The 21660-nt window shown below is 40.9% G+C and overlaps 1 protein-coding gene across 10 annotated transcripts in view; it reads right to left on the bottom strand.

Annotated features, from left to right (window-relative positions):
• The window catches only part of DLGAP1 (DLG associated protein 1), a 972556-nt gene that overhangs the window by 237852 nt on the left and 713044 nt on the right, over positions 1–21660 (bottom strand). For all 10 annotated transcript variants that reach the window (XM_054537679.2, XM_054537682.2, XM_054537681.2 and 7 more), the window contains one exon: positions 8006–8183. In XM_054537679.2, the coding sequence (XP_054393654.1) occupies positions 8006–8183 (178 nt within the window). The remainder of the gene's footprint in view (positions 1–8005; positions 8184–21660) is intronic.

Below are 21660 nucleotides of genomic sequence, written 5' to 3'. Positions count from 1 at the left end.
GTCAGTTTTTCTGGATATAAAAATCTGACTCACATATTTTTCCTTGAGTGTATTAAAATGCTACACACATCATTTTCTTCCAGCATAAACCATTCCTGTTAAAGGGTCCAATGATAACTCAGTTTTCATTTTGTTAAGTCAGTTGTTCTTTTTGTCTAGAAATCCAAAGTGTTTTTTAAGAAATTCTTTAAAGTCTTGTAATTTTACCAGAATATGTCCTGATGTTGATGGTTTAGGGTCAATTTCTCAGGTACATGGTGTATTTACATGGTGTGTTCTTCCAATATGTAGCTTCAAATCAACTTTTTATTTCAGCAAAGTTTAAAAAAATTCATTGTTTTTCTTACTTGTTCTGTTCCTTTGATTTTCTTCTGAAGGGACTTCTATTATCTGTATGTCTAACCTTCTTTGTCTATTTTTGATATTTGTCAGTTTCTCTTTTTAACTCTTCATTTGTGTTCTCTCTCTCTCTCTCTCTCTCTCTCTCTCTAAGAGATAGGGTCTAGCTCTGTTGCTCAGGCTGGAGTGCAGTGGTGTGATCATAGCTCACTGCAGCCTCAACCTCCTGGGCTCAAGCTATCCTCTGGCCTCAGCCTCCTGAGTAGCTGGAACAACAGGCACGAGCTACTGCACTCAGCCCCATTTCTTTTTGATTTTAAAATTTTCCTTCCTTTTTAGTTCCTTTTTTTTTAGTGTATTTTTACCTTTTTGTAGATTTTACTAACCTACTTTTTAAAACATAGCAGTTTACAGTCCAAACAGCAAGTAATACAGAGTTCATTTCTCAACATGGTCACCAGAATAGAATGTTAGCTCAGTTTTTGCTGCTGTATGTCAAGAATGATACTGTGCTGTTTTGATTTACATCCTACAAATGTGAATAGGCACCTGTCACTTTATTTACTGGCTTTTGACTTATTTACTGGCTTTTGTATTTTTTTTCTCTGATTATTTTTATTTATAAGCTTTGACCAAGATTCTTTTGGGTTATCTTTTCTTACTAATTTGTAGAAATACTTTAAGCAACTATAACATTTACCCTTTCTGTTAATGTGTGTCAATATTCCTCCCACCAATTGTATTTTAACTTCATCATATATTTTGCCACACAGAAATATTTAATTTTATTTAGAATAGATCTTTTCTTTTACTTTATATTTTCTAGAATTTGTGTTTTATTACAAGTAATAATTCTGACCACAATACTATCTATATATTCTCCTAACATTTATTTTAATGCATTTTGTTACTTTGTGTTATTGCTTAGATTTTAAATTTACTTAGATGTATTTTTTACATGGGATGAAAAAGAATTTTAGTGTTCCTTCAATTATATAGTGGACAATTTGCTTGAATTCTCTGAGCTTCACTTTCCTTATCTGTAAAATAAGTAAAATAATACTTATCTCATAGGAGTACTTTAAGGATAAAAATAAAATAATGTCAAAATGCGTATTTTTTTTTGAGACGGAGTCTCACTCTGTCACCCAGGCTGGAGTGCAGTGGCACGATCTTGGCTCACTGCAACCTCTGCCTCCCAGATTCAAGTGATTCTTCTGCCTCAGCCTCCTGAGTAGCTGGAACTCGAGGCGTGTGACACCACGCCCGGCTAACTTTTTTTTGTATTTTTAGTAGAGAAGGGGTTTCACCATATTGGCCAGGCTGATTTGGAACTCCTGACCTCATGATCCATCCACCTGAGCCTCCCAAAATACTGAGATTACAGGCGTGAGCCACTGTGCTTGGCCCAAAATTCATATTATATGTCTAGGCATATGGTACACACTCCATAAATGGTGGATATTATTTTTTGTGATAGTGTAGTGGGAAAATAGTAGTAGGAAACAAATATGTTAGTCCAACTCTCTGAGACTGAGATTCATAAATTAACAAATGATCTTTCTTACAGAATAGATGTGAAATTAATTAGATAATAAGCAAGGCTACTAGCATGTATCAGGTAATCACAAAATGGTAACTAATTATTCCATTGTTATTCTTTCTACTGTTAATACTACTATTACTAGCAATATTATTGCCATCAATACCAGCAGGCATTGAAGTCATTTACTAGTTAAGAGTCAGGACACTTGGGTTTCCTAGCCTCTGTCACTGACTGGCTGGGTACCCACAGACAATGAATTTATCTAGGTTTCCATTTCATTCTCTTTCTCGCTACACACACACACACACACACACACACACACACATGCACACACCACGCCACATGCACACACACACACATAATGAAGGGATGGCCTAAGTCAAAGTCACAGCTAAGCTGCTGGTATTAAAAGAGCTGCCTAGTTACATAATTTTAGAAAAGGATGTAGAAACCCAACATGTTGCCAGAGAAAATATGTCTGCGGGCTTCTAGTTTGCCATTCCAGATGAAAATACCTAGGATTTGGACTTGAAATAAATAAAGACATAAATTAACTTGGAAATGACAGTGACTACATGACATATTTTAAAAATATCGGACTTTCTATAAATATAATTCTTTCTTCTCAAGCCCTCTTTTAAAAGCCCTCATTTTAAATTAGATGTACCTATGGCAAAAATATAAAATAATAAACATAAAAACACACTTAATTTTTTTCCTTATCATCCAAGCACAATCTGTTTTTAGAGGTCTTTTACTAATGTGAGTAATAAATGACAGAGCAATTTAGTTTTTCTAGACCAACTCCTTCATATACTCAACTTTCTAGGAACCTTTGATGAATAATGTGTCAGGTTTTAAAGGGAAATAAGATATAATGCACTTAAATTCTATAGTATTATAGCTTCTACTAATGATCTATTTGAGAAAATAGCTCTAACATCTTAAAAGCCAACCTCTTTTTGAAAAGTCTAGGGTATATATAGTAGCATTGCTTTGAAGAGGAAACTATTCTCCTTTGAATAATGACAATGTTGCAACTACAACAGGACGTTTGAAATTATCCTTAAAGATACTGTGTTACTTGAAAATTGAATATGGAACTAGAAAAATGATGTATCATTAGGAATCCATTTCAGCTGGCCATTCTTTCTGCATTTTACCTAAGGCCAAATGGCTACATCATGGGATTGCAGTGCTTGACCTGACAGCATTACTTCTCCCATGTGTTTGTGCAATGATTTGTTGGTATCTTACTAAGCTGTCACTAGAAAGTGATGTTGCCCTAAAGAAGGTCAAATGTGCAGCCAGGGACTAAAAACAGTGAGCTGCAGGGGTAGTGTGCTGCTGGGGGAAATTAAATGTTCTCCATAAAGTTATGAAAACCATGAATGTATATAAATATTTTTCCAACAGAATATTTTAAATCCACTGATGTATTCTGCATGTATGAACCCTAGGTTTGTAGACCATTTTATAATTCTCAATGACTGTGTGACCTTTAGGCCATGCAGAATAAATATATGCTCCAAGAAGTTTTAAATGTTATATTATTTATTGTGAAAAAAATAAAAACAAAACAAGTCCAAAATGCACCAAAATGAGGCTCCAGCTATGTCCCTGAGAATTGGAATAATGTATATCATTGGACAAGCAGTAACTAGCACAAATAGGTTTGCATGTTCTTGGAGATTTCTGTAAAGCAAGGAAACACACGATGGGTCAGCAATGAAATCCCACATGACAGCTTTCCCGGGCTCCCTCCCTACTCTGCCCTTGGAGCCTGCCCTGCAGTTCCTGATTTTTTTCTTCAGGACTCCATTTAGAGCAGGGAGCTTAATTTTGTTGATAGGGACAGAGTGAGAGCAGTGTTCCTATTTCAGGGTCTTATTTTGACAGATGTTTCAGTGATCAGCCTACCATTTCATAATTTTTTTCTGAATATCTTGTTTCATCTATACCAGCACCACACCATAGCATTACCATCACCATCACCACAATCACCACAACCACCATCATAACCACCACCACCACCACTGTCACCATCACTATCACCACAATCATCACCACAACCACCATCACAACCACCACCACCACCACTGTCACCATCACTATCACCACAATCACAACCACCATCACAACCACCACCACCACCACTGTCACCATCACTATCACCACAATCATCACCACAACCACCATCACATCACCACCACCACCACTGTCACCATCACCATCACCACAGTCACCACAACCACCATCACGACCACCACCGCCACCACTGTCACCATCACCATCACCACAATCACCACAACCACCATCACAACCACCACCACCACCACTGTCACCATCACTATCACAATCACCACCACCACCATCACAACCACCACCGCCACCACTGTCACCATCACTATCACCACAATCACCACAACCACCATCACAACCACCACCGCCACCACTGTCACCATCACTATCACAATCACCACCACCACCATCACGACCACCACCGCCACCACTGTCACCATCACTATCACCACAATCACCACAACCACCACCGCCACCACTGTCACCATCACTATCACCATAATCATCACCACAACCACCACCGCCACCACTGTCACCATCACTGTCACCACAATCACCACAACCACCATCACAACCACCACCGCCACCACTGTCACCATCACTATCACCACAATCACAACCACCATCACAACCACCACCGCCACCACTGTCACCATCACTGTCACCACAATCACCACAACCACCATCACAACCACCACCGCCACCACTGTCACCATCACTATCACCACAATCACCACAACCACCATCACAACCACCACCACCACCACTGTCACCATCACTATCACAATCACCACCACCACCATCACAACCACCACCACCACCACTGTCACCATCACTATCACCACAATCACCACAACCACCACCGCCACCACTGTCACCATCACTATCACCACAATCACCACAACCACCACCGCCACCACTGTCACCATCACTGTCACCACAATCACCACAACCACCATCACAACCACCACCGCCACCACTGTCACCATCACTATCACCACAATCACAACCACCATCACAACCACCACCGCCACCACTGTCACCATCACTGTCACCACAATCACCACAACCACCATCACAACCACCACCGCCACCACTGTCACCATCACTATCACCACAATCACCACAACCACCATCACAACCACCACCGCCACCACTGTCACCATCACCATCACCACAGTCACCACAACCACCATCACGACCACCACCGCCACCACTGTCACCATCACTATCACCACAATCACCACAACCACCATCACAACCACCACCACCACCACTGTCACCATCACTATCACAATCACCACCACCACCATCACAACCACCACCACCACCACTGTCACCATCACTATCACCACAATCACCACAACCACCACCGCCACCACTGTCACCATCACTGTCACCACAATCACCACAACCACCATCACAACCACCACCGCCACCACTGTCACCATCACTATCACCACAATCACAACCACCATCACAACCACCACCGCCACCACTGTCACCATCACTATCACCATAATCATCACAACCACCATCACAACCACCACCGCCACCACTGTCACCATCACTATCACCACAATCACCACAACCACCATCACAACCACCACCGCCACCACTGTCACCATCACTGTCACCACAATCACCACAACCACCATCACAACCACCACCGCCACCACTGTCACCATCACTATCACAATCACCACCACCACCATCACAACCACCACCGCCACCACTGTCACCATCACTATCACCACAATCACAACCACCATCACAACCACCACCGCCACCACTGTCACCATCACTGTCACCACAATCACCACAACCACCATCACAACCACCACCACCACCACTGTCACCATCACTATCACCACAATCACCACAACCACCATCATAACCACCACCACCACCACTGTCACCATCACTATCACCATAATCATCACCACAACCACCATCACGACCACCACCGCCACCACTGTCACCATCACTATCACCACAATCACCACAACCACCATCACGACCACCACCGCCACCACTGTCACCATCACTATCACCACAATCACCACAACCACCATCACAACCACCACCGCCACCACTGTCACCATCACTATCACCATAATCATCACCACAACCACCATCACGACCACCACCGCCACCACTGTCACCATCACTATCACCACAATCACCACAACCACCATCATAACCACCACCGCCACCACTGTCACCATCACTATCACCACAATCACCACAACCACCACCGCCACCACTGTCACCATCACTATCACCATAATCATCACCACAACCACCATCATAACCACCACCGCCACCACTGTCACCATCACTATCACCACAATCACCACAACCACCACCGCCACCACTGTCACCATCACTATCACCACAATCACCACAACCACCACCGCCACCACTGTCACCATCACTATCACCACAATCACCACAACCACCACCGCCACCACTGTCACCATCACTATCACCACAATCACCACAACCACCACCGCCACCACTGTCACCATCACTATTACCATAATCATCACCACAACCACCATCATAACCACCACCGCCACCACTGTCACCATCACTGTCACCACAATCACCACAACCACCATCACAACCACCACCGCCACCACTGTCACCATCACCGTCACCACAGTCACCACCACCATCACCTCACCACCACCACCATCATCACATCACCATCAGCATCACATCACCACCACCATCACATCACCACTACCACCACCACCACCACCATCACATCACCACCACCACCACATCACCACCACCACCACCACCACCACCATCACATCACCACCACCACCACCACCACCACCACCACCATCACATCACCACCACCACCACCATCACATCACCACCACCACCACCACCATCACATCACCACCACCACCACCACCATCACCACCACCATCACATCACCACCACCACCACCACCATCACCACTACCATCACATCACCACCACCACCACCATCACATCACCACCATCACATCACCATCACCACCACCACCATCACATCACCACCACCACCACCACCACCACCATCACCATCACCACCATCACAATCACCACTGCCATTACTGTTACCATCACTGTCACCACCATCACCATCATCACTGCCACTACCATCACCATCACCATCACCATTACTATCACTACCACTACCACTGCCATCACCATCATTACCACCACCACCATCACTACCAACACCATCACCAACATCACCACCATCACCATCACTATCATCACTGCTACCATCATCACCATCACCACTGTCACCATCATCATCATCACTGCCATCATTATCACCAACACACCAACATCACCACTATGGTCACCACCACCATCAGTAACATTAATTCTCACCTTGATGATCACAGTGTCTTCCAAACTAGCCTCTCTGCTTCTAGCTTCTCATTCTCTCCGATCTTTCCTGTTTTTTTTTTCCAGATTAATTATCCTACATCAAAGTTAGATTCATATCCCTTGCTTGTTTAAAAGCCGGTTTTCTTTTTCTTTTTTTTTTTTTAACTGAGAAAGAGTCTTGCTATGTCACCCAGGCTGGAGTGCAGTGACGTGATCTCGGTTCACTGCAACCTCTGCCTCCTGGTTTCAAGTGATTCTCTTGCCTCAGCCTCCAGAGTAGCTGGGATCACAGATGGTGCCACTGTGCCGGGCTTACTTTTGTGTTTTTGATAGATACAGGGTTTCACCATGTTGGCCAGGCTGATCTTGAACTCCTGATCTCAAGTGAATTTCCAAGGACCCTCTTCATTGTGCTTTATCCACCTACAGAGGGCCCCACCTCCTGGCAGACCATTGATACCGGGGGCTTACTGCGGCTGAACCCATGGCATGCTCTTTGCAGCACTTGACTGGACCTCCTGTCTGATCCATCAACGGTCTACTGGATGAACGACTGCCTCCCCACCTCACGCCCTCTCAGTTCTCACTAACCTTCCTGCCGCTAATGGCTCCTGACCACTGCTGCCCTGACGGCCCTCACCTGGCTGATGGTGCTCATGGCTCGCATGTAGCTCTCATTCCTGGAGCGGAACTTTGGTGATGTGAGCAAGCCTGCAGGGTCGAGGCTGTCCAGGCTCCGGTTGATGGAGACTTCACTCACTGCCCTCAGGTAACTATGACTCCGGATCTGGAGTTTGGGTGAGTGTTCATTGGAGATTCTGAAAGGGAACAATGGAAGAGGTGCATTAGTCACATTCCAAAATGCAGGAAGCAATAAGATGTGGCACTATTGTCATTTATGTAGCACCCTAAATACTGGGACAAATGACATAGATGCCCTTCTATGATTACTAAACTCCCCCACAGTGTCTCAGAAGGAAGAGCTTTTGATAGGAAATCATCAAGATCTGATGACATCAGAGAGCAATTAACATTCTCTTCAATCATGAACTAATTGCCTCATTCACATTTTCCTAGCCATCCTAGGAAGCAGATAATAAGCAGCAATTGTCCTGCCCTGGAATTCTGACTTGTGTAATTTGTAAAGCTTTTCTTTGTACCTATTTCTTTCCTGTGGCCATCTTTTTGTTTTTGGACTGTTTGGTAACAGTAAGTGGGTATATATCTATATCTATATTTTTATCTATCAATTTATCTTCCTTCCTTCCTTCCTTCCTTCCATCTTTAACTCTCTAATACAGTTGAAATTGAACTTCGTGAACAGAACTTACACCTTAGCCATTAAAAAGGCATACCTCTCAATCTTTATATGTAAAGACAAGTCACTATACACTTTGCACTCTTTGGATTTATCCTAGGATGCATTGTAAAATTATAAAAGTAGAAAATGCTAATTGCAAATAGCCAAGCTATACAGATGTTCACAAAGTAGAAGGTGGGTCCCCCATCTCCCCTTGTTCCTGTCTGTAGAATTCCATACCCTTAAAAGAACTACTCATAGCAGTTTGGGGTATATTCTTCCTCAGTCTTTCTATTCATATATAATCAATTTAATGTTAGTTATTTTATTTTATTTTAATTTTTGAGACAGACCCTTGCTCTGTCGTCCAGGCTGGAGTGCAGTGGCATGATTTTGGCTCACTGCAGCCTCCACCTCCTGGGTTCAATCAATTCTCGTGCCTCAGCCCCTGAATAGCTGAGACAACAGGCACACACCACCATGCCTGGCTAATTTTTGTACTTTTTGTAGAGATGGGGTTTTGCTATGTTGGCCAGGCTGGTCTTGAACTCCTGGCCTCAAGTGACCTGCCTGCCTCGGCCTCCCAAAGTGTTGGGATTAAAGGCATGAGCCACTGTGCCCGGCCAATGTTAGTTATTTTTAAAGTTTGTTTTCACATGGTATTGGTGAGATCTTTCTTTCTTTATTAGATTTCTTTAATTTTGGCTGTAACATTGTTCCTAATTAAATAAATTAAAGTTGATAGGGAAAAAGATGTATGCCCCATAGCCACTATTATTGATCATCCTAGCCATTGAAATTAGAAAATTTTTAAAAATAAGTAATATAAACATTGTAAAGAGATAAGTTTTGAGTATTTATAGATTATGTAATCAATTATCTGTAAATTAAGAGAAAATCAACTGAAAAACCATGAGAACTTTTAAGGGAAATCCTCAAGGTAGCTAGATACAAGGTAACAATATATAAATTAACAGTTTTTCCATGTAACATCAAATAAAATTTTAATGAAAAAAATTCCCTTTAAAATTGCAAAACATAAAATACACAGAAATTATAAAAAAGAAATGCATCAGAATTTTATGAAGAAAATGATAAAATTTACGGAAGGCAATAAGTAAGTGCTAAATTAATGCAAAAAACCCCCACAACAATTTTCCTGTAAAAAAACTTAAATTTTCCCTAAATTTATCTATAAATTTAATGTAATTGTGACAAAAATCTCCACATAAATTTTACCTTTTTTCTATTTTTGAGATGGAGTCTCACTCTGTCGCCCAGGCTGGAGTGCAGTGGTGTGATCTCAGCTCACTGTAACCTTCACCTCCTGGGTTCAAGTGATTCTCCTGCCTTAGCCTCCCGAGTAGCCGGGATGACACACGCTGGCTAATTTTTGTATTTTTAGTAGAGCTGGGGTTTCACCATGTTGGCCTGGCTGGTCTCAAACTCCTGACCTCAAGTGATCCGCCCACCTTGGCCTCCCAAAGTGTTGGGATTACAGGCATAAGCCACTGCCCCCTAAATCTCCATAGAAATTTTATTCAAATGTAACAAACTCATTTTAAAGTTTATATGAGGTTCAGAGCAGCATTATTCATAACAGAGAAAAGGTGGAAGCAACCCAAATGTCTATCTAACTCTGAGTAGATGAAATGTGGTAAATGAATTATTTGGCTAAAAAAAGGAATGAAGTATTGATGTATGCTACAATATAGATGAACTTTGAGAACATCATGCTAACTGAAAGAAGCCTCATATTACAAAAGACCACATATTACATGATTCTACTTACATGAAATGTCCAGAATAGGCAAATCGCTAAAGATAGAAAGTAGATGAGTGGTTGACTAGAGCTGGGTGGGAAAAGCATAGGAAGATGGTGGCATTAGGAAGTGATATCTAAAGGGTATGGAGTTTCTCTTCACAGTGATAAAACAGTTCTAAAATTAGTTATAGTGTTTGTTGCACAACCTGAATATATGAAAATCATTAAATTGTACACTTGAAAAGGGTGAATTATATGTTATGTGTATTATATTTCAACAAAGCTGTTGTAAAAAATTATGTGAGTCCTCAAAATAATCAGATTTCCTTACGGAGTTTAGAGGGTAGACTAAACTGGTCAATACTAGAGAAAGAAGTCCAGTCAAGGTGGTTGCAATGTTGCTATAATCTAAACAAGGGAAAAGGGCTCAGTTAAGTATTAGTGGTAGTAGAGAGGAAGAGATAGATTTGAGAATCCACATGAAAATTAAATGTGGATGATGAGTAAGGAGGTCTAAAGGTTCTAAGAACAGCCAGAAAATAAAAAGAAACAAAAAACAAGGGGAGGAATGCCCTTTATCTGATCTCAGCTATATTTTATTTTTTATTTTTATTTATTTTTTTGAGACGGAGTCTTGCTTTATTGCCCAGGCTGCAGTGCAGTGGTGCGATCTCCGCTTACTGCAATCTCCGCCTCCTGGGTTCAAGCAATTCTCCTGCTTCAGCCTCCAGAGCAGCTGGGATTACAGGAACATGCCACCAAGCCCAGCTAATTTTTGTATTTTTGTAGAGAAGGGGTTTCACCATGTTGGCCAGGCTGGTCTCAAACTCCTGACCTCAAGTGATCTGCCCACCTCGGCCTCCCCAAGTGCTGGGATTACAGGAGTGCGCCACCATGCCCGGCCTCAGCTATACTTTATAGCTGCAATGATGAAAAAGGGTCGTGTTAGTAAAGGAACTGACAAATCAGTAGAATAAAATAAGGACTCCAGAAACAGAACTAAGTATCTGTTTGAATATAATACATTGCAAACGTGGCAATTGGAATAGGCAAGGAAAAGATCAAGTATTTAATAATGGAGTTAGACCTTTCTTGCATCCACTTGGGGAAAAATGAATTCCTACTAAGCATATAGATGAAAAATAATATGTTAAAAACTTAAAGTTCTCCAATATAATATAGATTATATTTTATAGTCTCAATTTCTATACTTAAACAATTTAAAGAGAAATTTATCAACGTTTTATGAATAAAAAACCTATAAAGCCTTATGGAAGGCAATAAAGAAGGCCTAAAGAAATGCAAAGGAATATGGTAGAGAAAGACTTTAGAAGCATCATGGTAAACTTAGACGCCATATACAGAAAGGTTAATGAATGGAAGTACATAAAAATTTAAAACTTTTGTTCAGCCAAAGATCCTGTCAACAATGTTAAGAAAAATAGTCATTGAGTATAAGAACATATTTGCAACACTAAGCAGCAAAAAGGGTTCACATGCATAATATTTAAATTATGAATAAAAATAATGAAACCAACACAATAAAAAATGGTCAAAGCTTATAAAGAGGGAATCATAAGAAAATAAATATATAAATTCACAGGAAAGTAACTTTATATATCACCAAGCATATGACAAAATGCTCGATCTCACTAGTAATTAGAGAAATGTGGATTTTAAAAAACATACATTTACACATTACATTCATGGACATCCATCTCGATGTCCTCAAATTGTAAAGATAATCCCTATATTCTAAGTGTCCTCTTAGTAGCAACGTATACGATTGCATCTATTCTTAAAGCTTGTATGGAATTTCTTATATATAACAGACAAAAACTATTCTTAATAATACTAAACCCTGAGAATGTGATAAGCAATCACTTTTTGCAGCTGCACTGAGGGAGAAACCAAATTAAGACAGATCTAGAATATAACATCTAAAGTAAATCTCTTATTGCATTTTACTGTTACAAAAGATAAACTAGGCTGGGTACAGTGTGGCTCACACCTGTAATCCTAGCACTTTGGGAGGCCTACGTGGCAGGAACTCTTGAGCCCAGACCAGCCTGGGCAACATAGTGAGGTCCTGTCTGTATTTTTTAATATAAAAAAGTAAAAGAAAAAAATTGTTCTAGAAATGTGCCCTATGGATCCTTCAAGTAGTGGTCAAACATGAAAATAGTTTGCCAGGTCAAGGTAATATTTTCCATGTGTTATGTGCTATTATGGTGATTCCGACTGCATCACTTTATAATACCAATGCCAAAAATTTCAACCAACAAACAAACTGAAAAATTCGTTTTCCTTTTAAGATCTTTTTTCAGAAAAAGAGATTCGTAGCTGGAAGCATTTATAACCTAAAGTTCACTTCTCCTTAGAACTTGCGCATTAGATGACAAATGTGTTTCTTTCGCTATTTTGCAACCTGACCCAGAGCAATGATATTGCCAACATAAATGATGATGCTATTCCAAATGTTATCAGGGCAGTGACGGGAGTGGCTGTTTCATAAATGGTGTATATTCAAAGAAGAAGTGAAAGTCCGGCGTTTTGAAAAATGAGTGTCTGCTGGCTGAATGGGGAAATGAGGCATCATTGCAACAATCATTCACTCTGGCCACTCGTTATGAAATAAGGCACAATTCCCAAATTTCAAAGTGAAACATCATTCAGAAGGAATTGAATAGTTCTTCTTTGGTGAGTCATTCCTGATAAAACAATGCATACATTAATAACACACAAAACATAAGGAAATGAACTATTTTATCTTGTCCACTTATAGAACAGAACTCTCCGCTATCAATATAAAGGTTACTATATGCCCATGTGCTCCGGATGCAGAAATGCTCATTAAATAAACACCAAAATAGTGCATCGATGACTTTGTCTTTACCTCAAAAGAAAGTTGATCTGCTCAGAAGAGAGTGTGCATATTCAGAAACATTAACTCTCTCATGTTACATTAATTATTTTCAATGTTGGTCTAACGAAATGACACTCTTCTTTTTCCACCCTTCTCCCTAAATTACTTATGCTAAGTTAACTTTTCCTAGCTTATCAGAACTAAAGGGAGATTTTGATTTTGTTGGGCTGGTAGGTCCCATTCATTATCATGATTTTAAAGTACAACCAATGATGGGAAGTTCTTAGGTGACAGTGAGCCAACCACACAAACAAGCTTGACCCTTTGTATCTGGAAGGCTGCCATTGCGAAGAAGAGCATGTGCAGTAATTATCAGAACAGAAAGTTTTAAACCAGTGTCTCAAAAGACAAAATGACTAACTTTGCAACATATTACTTAAAATAACTTTAGATGGCTGAGATGCTTTATCTCCCAAAGAAGGAAATGCTTCCAGGTTACGGAGTCTAACGGGAGAATCTTTGGAGGTGATGGACCATCTTATGGAGCCATCTGCACCCTAAGTTTTGTTCATTTTCACGTTGTCTTCTCTCTGACTTACAAAAGTATTGGAATATAAGGCTCTTCCATGGGACTCAGAGGAAACATTTTATGGCCTCAGGAGGTTAATCTAACTTCATTGTATTTCAAAAATGAAAGTATTTGGCCTTGGTCATGACACTTTTATCAAATCATACTCATAAACATTAATGGCTTAAACTGAGAGGCTTTGATCCCTTGGGCTTTGGTGTGGAAAATGGTACTTAGTAGGTGACAGTTCTCTGTTGAACTAGTTTCAGGGAATCAAACACAGGGCATTTAATAGTCAATCTGCTTTGGTAAAATGAAGTCTTTCTTTTCAGTAACCTTACCTATAATGGCTTTATAATCCGTATAGAAATGTAACTTTCATTAAAGTTGTTTACTTTTGTAGTTGCCTCTTGAGTTATTTCTACTTTATAATAATACCTGACATTTGTTACCATTTATCCAATGCCTGGCTACCGTTAATACTACCTTATAGATAAAGAAACCATGACTTTGAGAGATCACATAGTGTTGAAGGTAATTCCAATGGAAACTTGGCCTTTTAACTTCCACATTCCTATTCTGTCTTCTCCTTCTCCTCCTCCTCCTCCTCCTCCTTCTCCTCCTCCTTCTCCTTCTTCTTTATGGACAAGAGTCTCACTCTGTTGACCAGGCTGGAGTGCAGTGGTGCAATCTCAGCTCACTGCAACCTCTGCTTCCTGGGTTAAAGTGATTCTCCTGCCTCAGCCTCCCAAGTAGCTGGGATTATAGGCGGGTGCCACCACACCCGGCTAATTTTTTTGTATTTCTAGTAGAGAGGGGGTTTCACCATTTTGTTCAGGCTGGTCTTGAACTCATGACCTCAAGTGATCTGCCTGCCTTGGCTTCCCAAAGTGCTGGGATTACAGGGGTGAGCCACTGCGCCTGGCCAACATCTCCTATTTCTTGGGGAATCCAGCCTGGATTCTCATTTGGGTTCCTCTTCCTCTAACTTGCCCTTATATGTGTTTATTCCCTAATACTTCATAATTGTTTATATTCTGTTTTTATTGTACATTCTGTTTATGGACAATCTCATCTCCTCAATGGCTTCTATTACCAACCTTATGCTAATCACTCCCAAATCTATTTGTAGTCTAGAGATCTCCTGAACTTCAAAACTGAAGTTTTAAGTAACTACTGTACATTTCTATCCAGATGTTCCACAAGTACCAAAAAATTGTCAAGAACCCCAAATGAACACATACCTTTCTCCTCAAATTTTCTTATTTTTTTAATCCACACTGAGACGAATGGCACTGAAATCTACCCAGTCAACCAAACTAGAAATCCAGAAATTTATCCTGTCTCTTTTTCTTAACTGTCCAAATCCAGTTGATCATCATATTTTCTTGTTTCTTCTTCCTATATACATTTAAATGTGGTTTCTTCTCTCTCTTTCCTTATTTCCAACTTTTTGGATTTGGGGTTACATGTGCAGGTTTACTACATGAATATATTGTGTGTGATACTGAGGTTTTGGGGTACGATTGATCTCATCACCCAGGTAGTGAGCACAGTACCCAACAGTTAGTCTTTTGACCCTTGTCCCCCTCCCTCCATCCGCTCTCTAGCAGTCCCCAGAGTCTGTTGTTGCCATCTTTATGTCTGCGTGTACCCACTGTTTAGCTCCCATTTATAAGTGACAACATGTGGCATTTGGTTTTTGTTTCCTGTGTTAATTTGCTTCAGATAATGGCTTCCAGCTGCATCCATGTTGCTGTGAAGGACATGATTTCATTGTTATGGCTGTGTAGTATTCCATGGTGTGCATGCACCATATTTCTTCATCCAATCCACCGCTGATGGGCACCTAGATTGATTCCATGTCTTTGCTATTGTGAACAGTGCTGCAATAAACATACATGTGCATGTGTCCTTTTGGTAGAAGGATTTATTTTCCTTTGGATATCTATCTGGTAGTGGGATTGCTGGGTTGAATGGTAGTTCCATATTCAGTTCTTGCCTCTCTCTCCTTCAGCACTTCTTGCTCTACTGCTTCCTCAGTCCAGGCTTCACCTTGATCCTCCTAACCATGCTCCTATCACGAGTCCTGTACCCTTGAATGCATCTCTCTTGTCCTGCTAGTTACTTTGACACTATCTTACGTAGGCTGCTTGGGTGAATCCTCTTAACCACAGGAGAAACTCTAAACTCTTTACCTGGTTTTCCAGTCTCCTCGTTTGCTATTTCTCCACGTGATCACGCATGCCCTCGCAAGTTTCATCTTTGCACACGCTGTTTCTATCGCTTGGAATGCTCTCCTTCCTCCGCTTTCCACCCACCAAACTCTTCAACTCATTTTAGCAGGTCACTGGGTGTTAGAACCTCTATTTAGGTCATTTCCCTTCAGAAGGCCTCCTTTGTTCTTCCCAGACTAAAGTCCTCCATCTGTACCCCTATAGTGGCTTTTATACTTCTCGGTTACACACTTTTCCCATTGTTGTAATTATTAATATTTGGTTATACGTTTGTGTACTTTTCAGATTTCTGAGCTCTTAGAAGCAGAATCAATATTTCATTCATTTTTGTTACACAGTGGTACACTGGCACTTAAATGCCTTACTTTAATTACCACTAATAACCCCTAACACTTGAGTGCTTCCTTTATGCCAGGCACTGTCTTTAAATCATCTCACGAAATGGATGAGTAAATAAATAAATGAAGAGGGTAACTCAGTCGATCATTATTCTAGACCTAAAATACTTTGCTGTAAAACATTTTTCATTTTCTTTCTTTTTTCTTTTTGAGTCAGGGTCTCACTCTGTTGCCCAGGCTGGAGTGCAATGGTGCAATCACAGCTCACTGAGGCCTCGAACTCCTGGGCTCAAGCAATCCTTCCATTTCAGTCTCCCAAGTAGCTGGGACCACAGGTGTGTATCACTACACCTGGCTAATTAAAAATTTTTTTGTAGAGACGGGGTATTGTTATGTTGCCCTGGCTGGTCTGGAACTCCTGGTCCCAAGTGATCCTCCTGTGCCCCGACAAATTTTTTTTTTTTTTTTTTTTTTTTTTTGAGACGGAGTCTCACTCTGTCACCCAGGCTGGAGTGCAGTGGCACGATCTTGTGTCACTGCAACCTCTGCCTCCCAGGTTCAAGTGATTCTTCTGCCTTAGCCTCCCGAGTAGCTGGGACTAGAGGTGTGTGCCACCAAGCCTGGATAATTTTTGTATTTTTAGTAGAGACAGGGTTTCACCATATTGGCCAGGCTGGTCTCAAACTCCTGACCTCGTGATCTGCCTGCCTTGGCCTCCCAAAGTGCTGGGATTACAGGTGTAAGCCACTGTGCCTGGACTTCTTCTTCTTTTTTTTTTTTTTAATGAGGTGGAGTCTTACTCTGTCACCCAGGCTGGAGTGCAGTGGTGCAATCTCGGCTCACTGCAATCTCTGCTGCCCAGGTTCAAGTGATTCTCCTACCTCAGCCTCCCAAGTAGCTGGGATTACAAGCATGTGCCACCACACCCTGCTAATTTTTGTATTTTTAGTGGAGACAGGGTTTCATCATGTTGGCCAGGCTGGTCTCGAACTCCTGACTTCAAGTAATCTGCCTGCCTTGGCCTCCCAAAGGGTTGAGGTTACAGGTGTGAGCCACCACGGCCGGCTCATAAAGTTTTATTGTGATATAATTTATACACAGTACCATAAAAGTCACCCTTTTAAAGTGTGTACTTCAGTGATTTTTAGTATATTCATAGAATTATGTAATCATAATTACTACTGAATTTTAGAACATTTTCATCATCCCCCCTCCAATCTTATGCCCATTATAGTCACTCTCCATTCTTCCCTAGCCCAAATCCCTCATCTACCCCTTGTCTCTATGCCTTTGCCTGTTCTGGACACTTCATGTACATGGAATCATACAATCCGTGGCTTTTAGTATCTGTCTTCTTTAACTTAGCATGATATTTTCTTCCCTCCCTCTCTCTCTCTCCCTCCCTCCCTCCCTCCCTTCCTTCCTTCCTTCTCTCTCTTTCTTTCTTTTCTCTCTTTCTCTCTCTCCACTCTCTCTCTCTCTCTCTCCCTCTCCCCCACTACCCCTCTCTCTCTTTCTCCTTTTTTGCGATGAGTTCTCACTCTGCTGCCCAGGCTGGAGTACAGTGGCATGATCACAGCTCACTGCAGCTCCCAAATCCTGGGCCTAAACAATCCTCCTGCCTCAGCTCCCATGTGGTTGGGACTACATGTAGGTGCAAGCCACTGCACCCAGCCCTAGCATGATGTTTTCAAGGTTCATCCATGTTGTAGCATGTATCAGTACTTCATTCCTTTGTATAGCTGAATAATATTACACCGTATGAATATACACCAAAATCTGTCCATTTATCAGTTGATGGACAGTTGGCTTGTTTTTATTTTTTTGGCTATTATGAATAATGCTGTAATAAACAATCACGTAAAAATTTTTGTGTCAGCGCATAAAAATTTTATAGGAAAACATTTGGGATAAATGAGCAAGAAACTTTACGTAAGGAGGTGGGACTTCTGGAATGACAGAGAGGAATTAGGTTAACATATTGGCAAAACTATTAAAATCAACCATTCCTGAACTAAGTAACCAAAGGCAGAGAACAAACAAACTCATTTATCCAAGAAAAACTGCTGATTTTAGATAAAAACAATGGGGTCTTTGGAGATTTAACTTGGGGATATGCCCATTGCCCTGCTCCCCGGCGCTGGCATGCTAGCTGTGAACAGATGGCAGCCTTGCAGCCAACAGAGGGGATGCACCCTTTTGGAGCTCTGTTGAAACCACCATCTCCAGTGAACAGTTAATAGTTTTATTGGTCTCACATCTCCCCTCGAAAGCCTGGATCCCAGGGCATCGGAACTATTTGATCTGATTGGAAGGTCTGCTCTGTGGAAAAGCCCTATCCCTAGGCTGTTATTGAAAACAACAAAGAACTTGGCCCAAAATTTCAAAGAAAGACCTAGGGAACTTGAAAAGTTCTGACATATTGCTGAGAATCCAGAAGACTTTGTGCATGTTACAGGGATGTGTGCATGCTGAGGAAAGACCTGGGAAAGGAAAGGGGCTTCACCTGTGGCTGACCTTGAGATCCTGTACAAGCAGGAAGTAAATGCTAAGGCTGATTTGTAAGCTGCCTGAAATTTGGAAGTATGCCTTCACATACAGTTTCCCTTAGCAAAGGTGGAAGACTTGTTGGCTTAAGGTATTTAAAGACATATTCTGACCAATCATTGGCTGATCACTAAACTATGCTGATTTCACAGTGAACCCAAGGAAGCCAGGCTTAAAAATACAGTTGTCCTTGGGAATCTGTGGGGGATTGGTTCCAGGACTCCCTGCAAATACCAAAACCTGGAGATGCTCAAGTCCCTTATGTAAATGGCATAGTATTTGCAAATAACCTATGCATATCCTCCCATCTATTTTATTTATTTATTTTTGAGACAGAGTCTCACTCCCATCATCTAGGCTAGAGTGCAGTGGCACAATCACGGCTCACTGCAGCCTTCAGTTCCCAGGCTCAGGTGGTTCTCTCATCTCAGCCTCCTGAGTAGTTGGAACTACAGGCACATGCCACCATACCCTGCTAATTTTTTTGTATTTTTAGTAGAGATGAGGTTTCACCATGTTGTCCAGGCCGGTCTTGAACTCTTGGGCCCAAGCAATCTGTCTGCCTCTGCCTCCCAAAGTGCTGAAATTACAGGCATGAGCCACCGTACTCAGCCTCCTACTTTAAATAATCTCTAGATGACTTATAATACTGAATACAGTTGACCCTTGAACAACACAGGTTTGAACTGTATGGGTCCACTTGAGCACTGGTTTTCTTCAATAAATGTATTGGAATTTTTTTTTTGAAGATTTGCAACAATTTGAAAAAAGCTGCAGACAAACTGTGGCCTAGAAATATTTTAAAAATTAAAAAAGAATTAGGTATATCACGAATGCATAAAGTATATGTAGACGCTAGTTTATTTTATAACTTACTACCATAAAATGTGTACAACTATATTATAAAAGAGGGGTGGGGGGTGGCTCACACCTGTAATCCTAGCACTCTGGGAGGCCGAGGCGGGTGGATTGCCTGAGCTCAGGAGTTTGAGACCAGCCTGGGCAACATGGTGAAACCTGTCCCTACTAAAACACACACAAAAAATTAGCTGGGCGTGGCAGTGTGTGCCTGTAGTCCCAGCTACTTGGGAGGCTGAGGCAGGAGAATTGCTTGAACCCAGGGGGCGGAGGTTGCAGTGAGCAGAGATTGTGCCACTGCATTCCAGCCTGGCGACAGAGCAAGACTCCGTCTCAAAAAAAAAAAAAAAAATATATATATGTATTATAAAAAATTAAAGTTTATTAAAACATATGCACATGAAAATTTATAGACCATGCATGGCACCATTTGCAGTGGAGAGAAATGTAGGCAAATGTAAAGATGCAGTATTAAATTATAACTGCTATAATTAATTGTAGTTCATATCATACTACTATAATAATATTGATTTGAACTAGATTAAGATAAGATACATATTGTAATCTCTAGAGTAACCATTATGAAAATAATTTAAAAATATTTAGTAAAGAAAACCAAAGGATTTTTTCACTAGAAAAACTACATATAACAAAAAAGAAAGCAATAATGGAGGAACAGAGGCAACAAAGAGACACAGACATATAGAAAACAAATAGCAAAATGGCAAATCTAAATCCTACCACAGAAATAATTATATTACATGCAAATGGATTAAACGTCCCAGTCAAAAGGTAGAGATTGTCAGACTGGATAAAAAACAGAATCCAACTCTATGCAGTCTGTCAGAGACTTTCAATTCAAAGACACAAATAGGTTGAAAGTACAAGGCTTGCAAAAATATAGCATGCAAAAAACAAAAAACAACAAAAAAACAAAAAACAAAAACAAAACCCAAAAAAGAATTGGAGAGGCTACACTAATTTCAGACCAAATATACTTTAGGACAAAAAACAAAGTTAATAAAGACACAAGAGGCATCTTACAACAACAAAAGTCTTAGTACATCAGGAAAAATGTTACAATTATAAACATATGCACCTAACAATAGAGTCCCAAAATACATGAAGCACAAACTGACAGAATTGAAGGTATAAATGAGTAATTCAACAATAGTAGTCAGACACTTCAATACAAGTATTGAGTCAAGACTCTCAGCAATGGATAACACAATTAGACAAAATCAACAAGGAAACCAAAGACCTTGACAACACTATCAACCAAACAGAACTAACAGATATCTATAGAACACTCCACTAACAAAACCAGAATACATACTATTTTCAAGTGCACTGAACTATCTCTAGGGTAGACCACATAATAGGTCATAAAACAAGCCTGAATAAATTTTAGAAGATTGAAAGTAGACAAAGTATGTTCAGTAATTATAATAGAAATAAACTGGAAATTAGTAACAAAAGGAAATTTTGGAACCACACAATCATTTAGAAATTACACTAAACATCATTTATTTTTTTTTGAGGTAGAGTCTCACTCTGTCGCCCAAGCTGGAGTGCAGTGGCATGATCTCGGCTCACTGCAAGCTCCGCCTCCCCGGTTCATGCCATTCTCCTGCCTCAGCCTCCCGAGTAGCTGGGATTACAGGTGCCCACCACCACGCCTGGCTAATTTTTTGTATTTTTAGTAGAGACGGGGTTTCATTGTGTTAGCCAGGATGGTCTCGATCTCCTGACCTTGTGATCTGCCCGCCTCGGCCTTCCAAAGTGCTGGGATTACAGGCGTGAGCCACAGTGCCCA

The sequence above is a fragment of the Pongo abelii genome, chromosome 17 (assembly GCF_028885655.2).
Source record: "Pongo abelii isolate AG06213 chromosome 17, NHGRI_mPonAbe1-v2.0_pri, whole genome shotgun sequence".
Taxonomy (NCBI): Eukaryota; Metazoa; Chordata; class Mammalia; order Primates; family Hominidae; genus Pongo; species Pongo abelii.
This window is presented reverse-complemented; position numbering and strand designations above follow the sequence as displayed.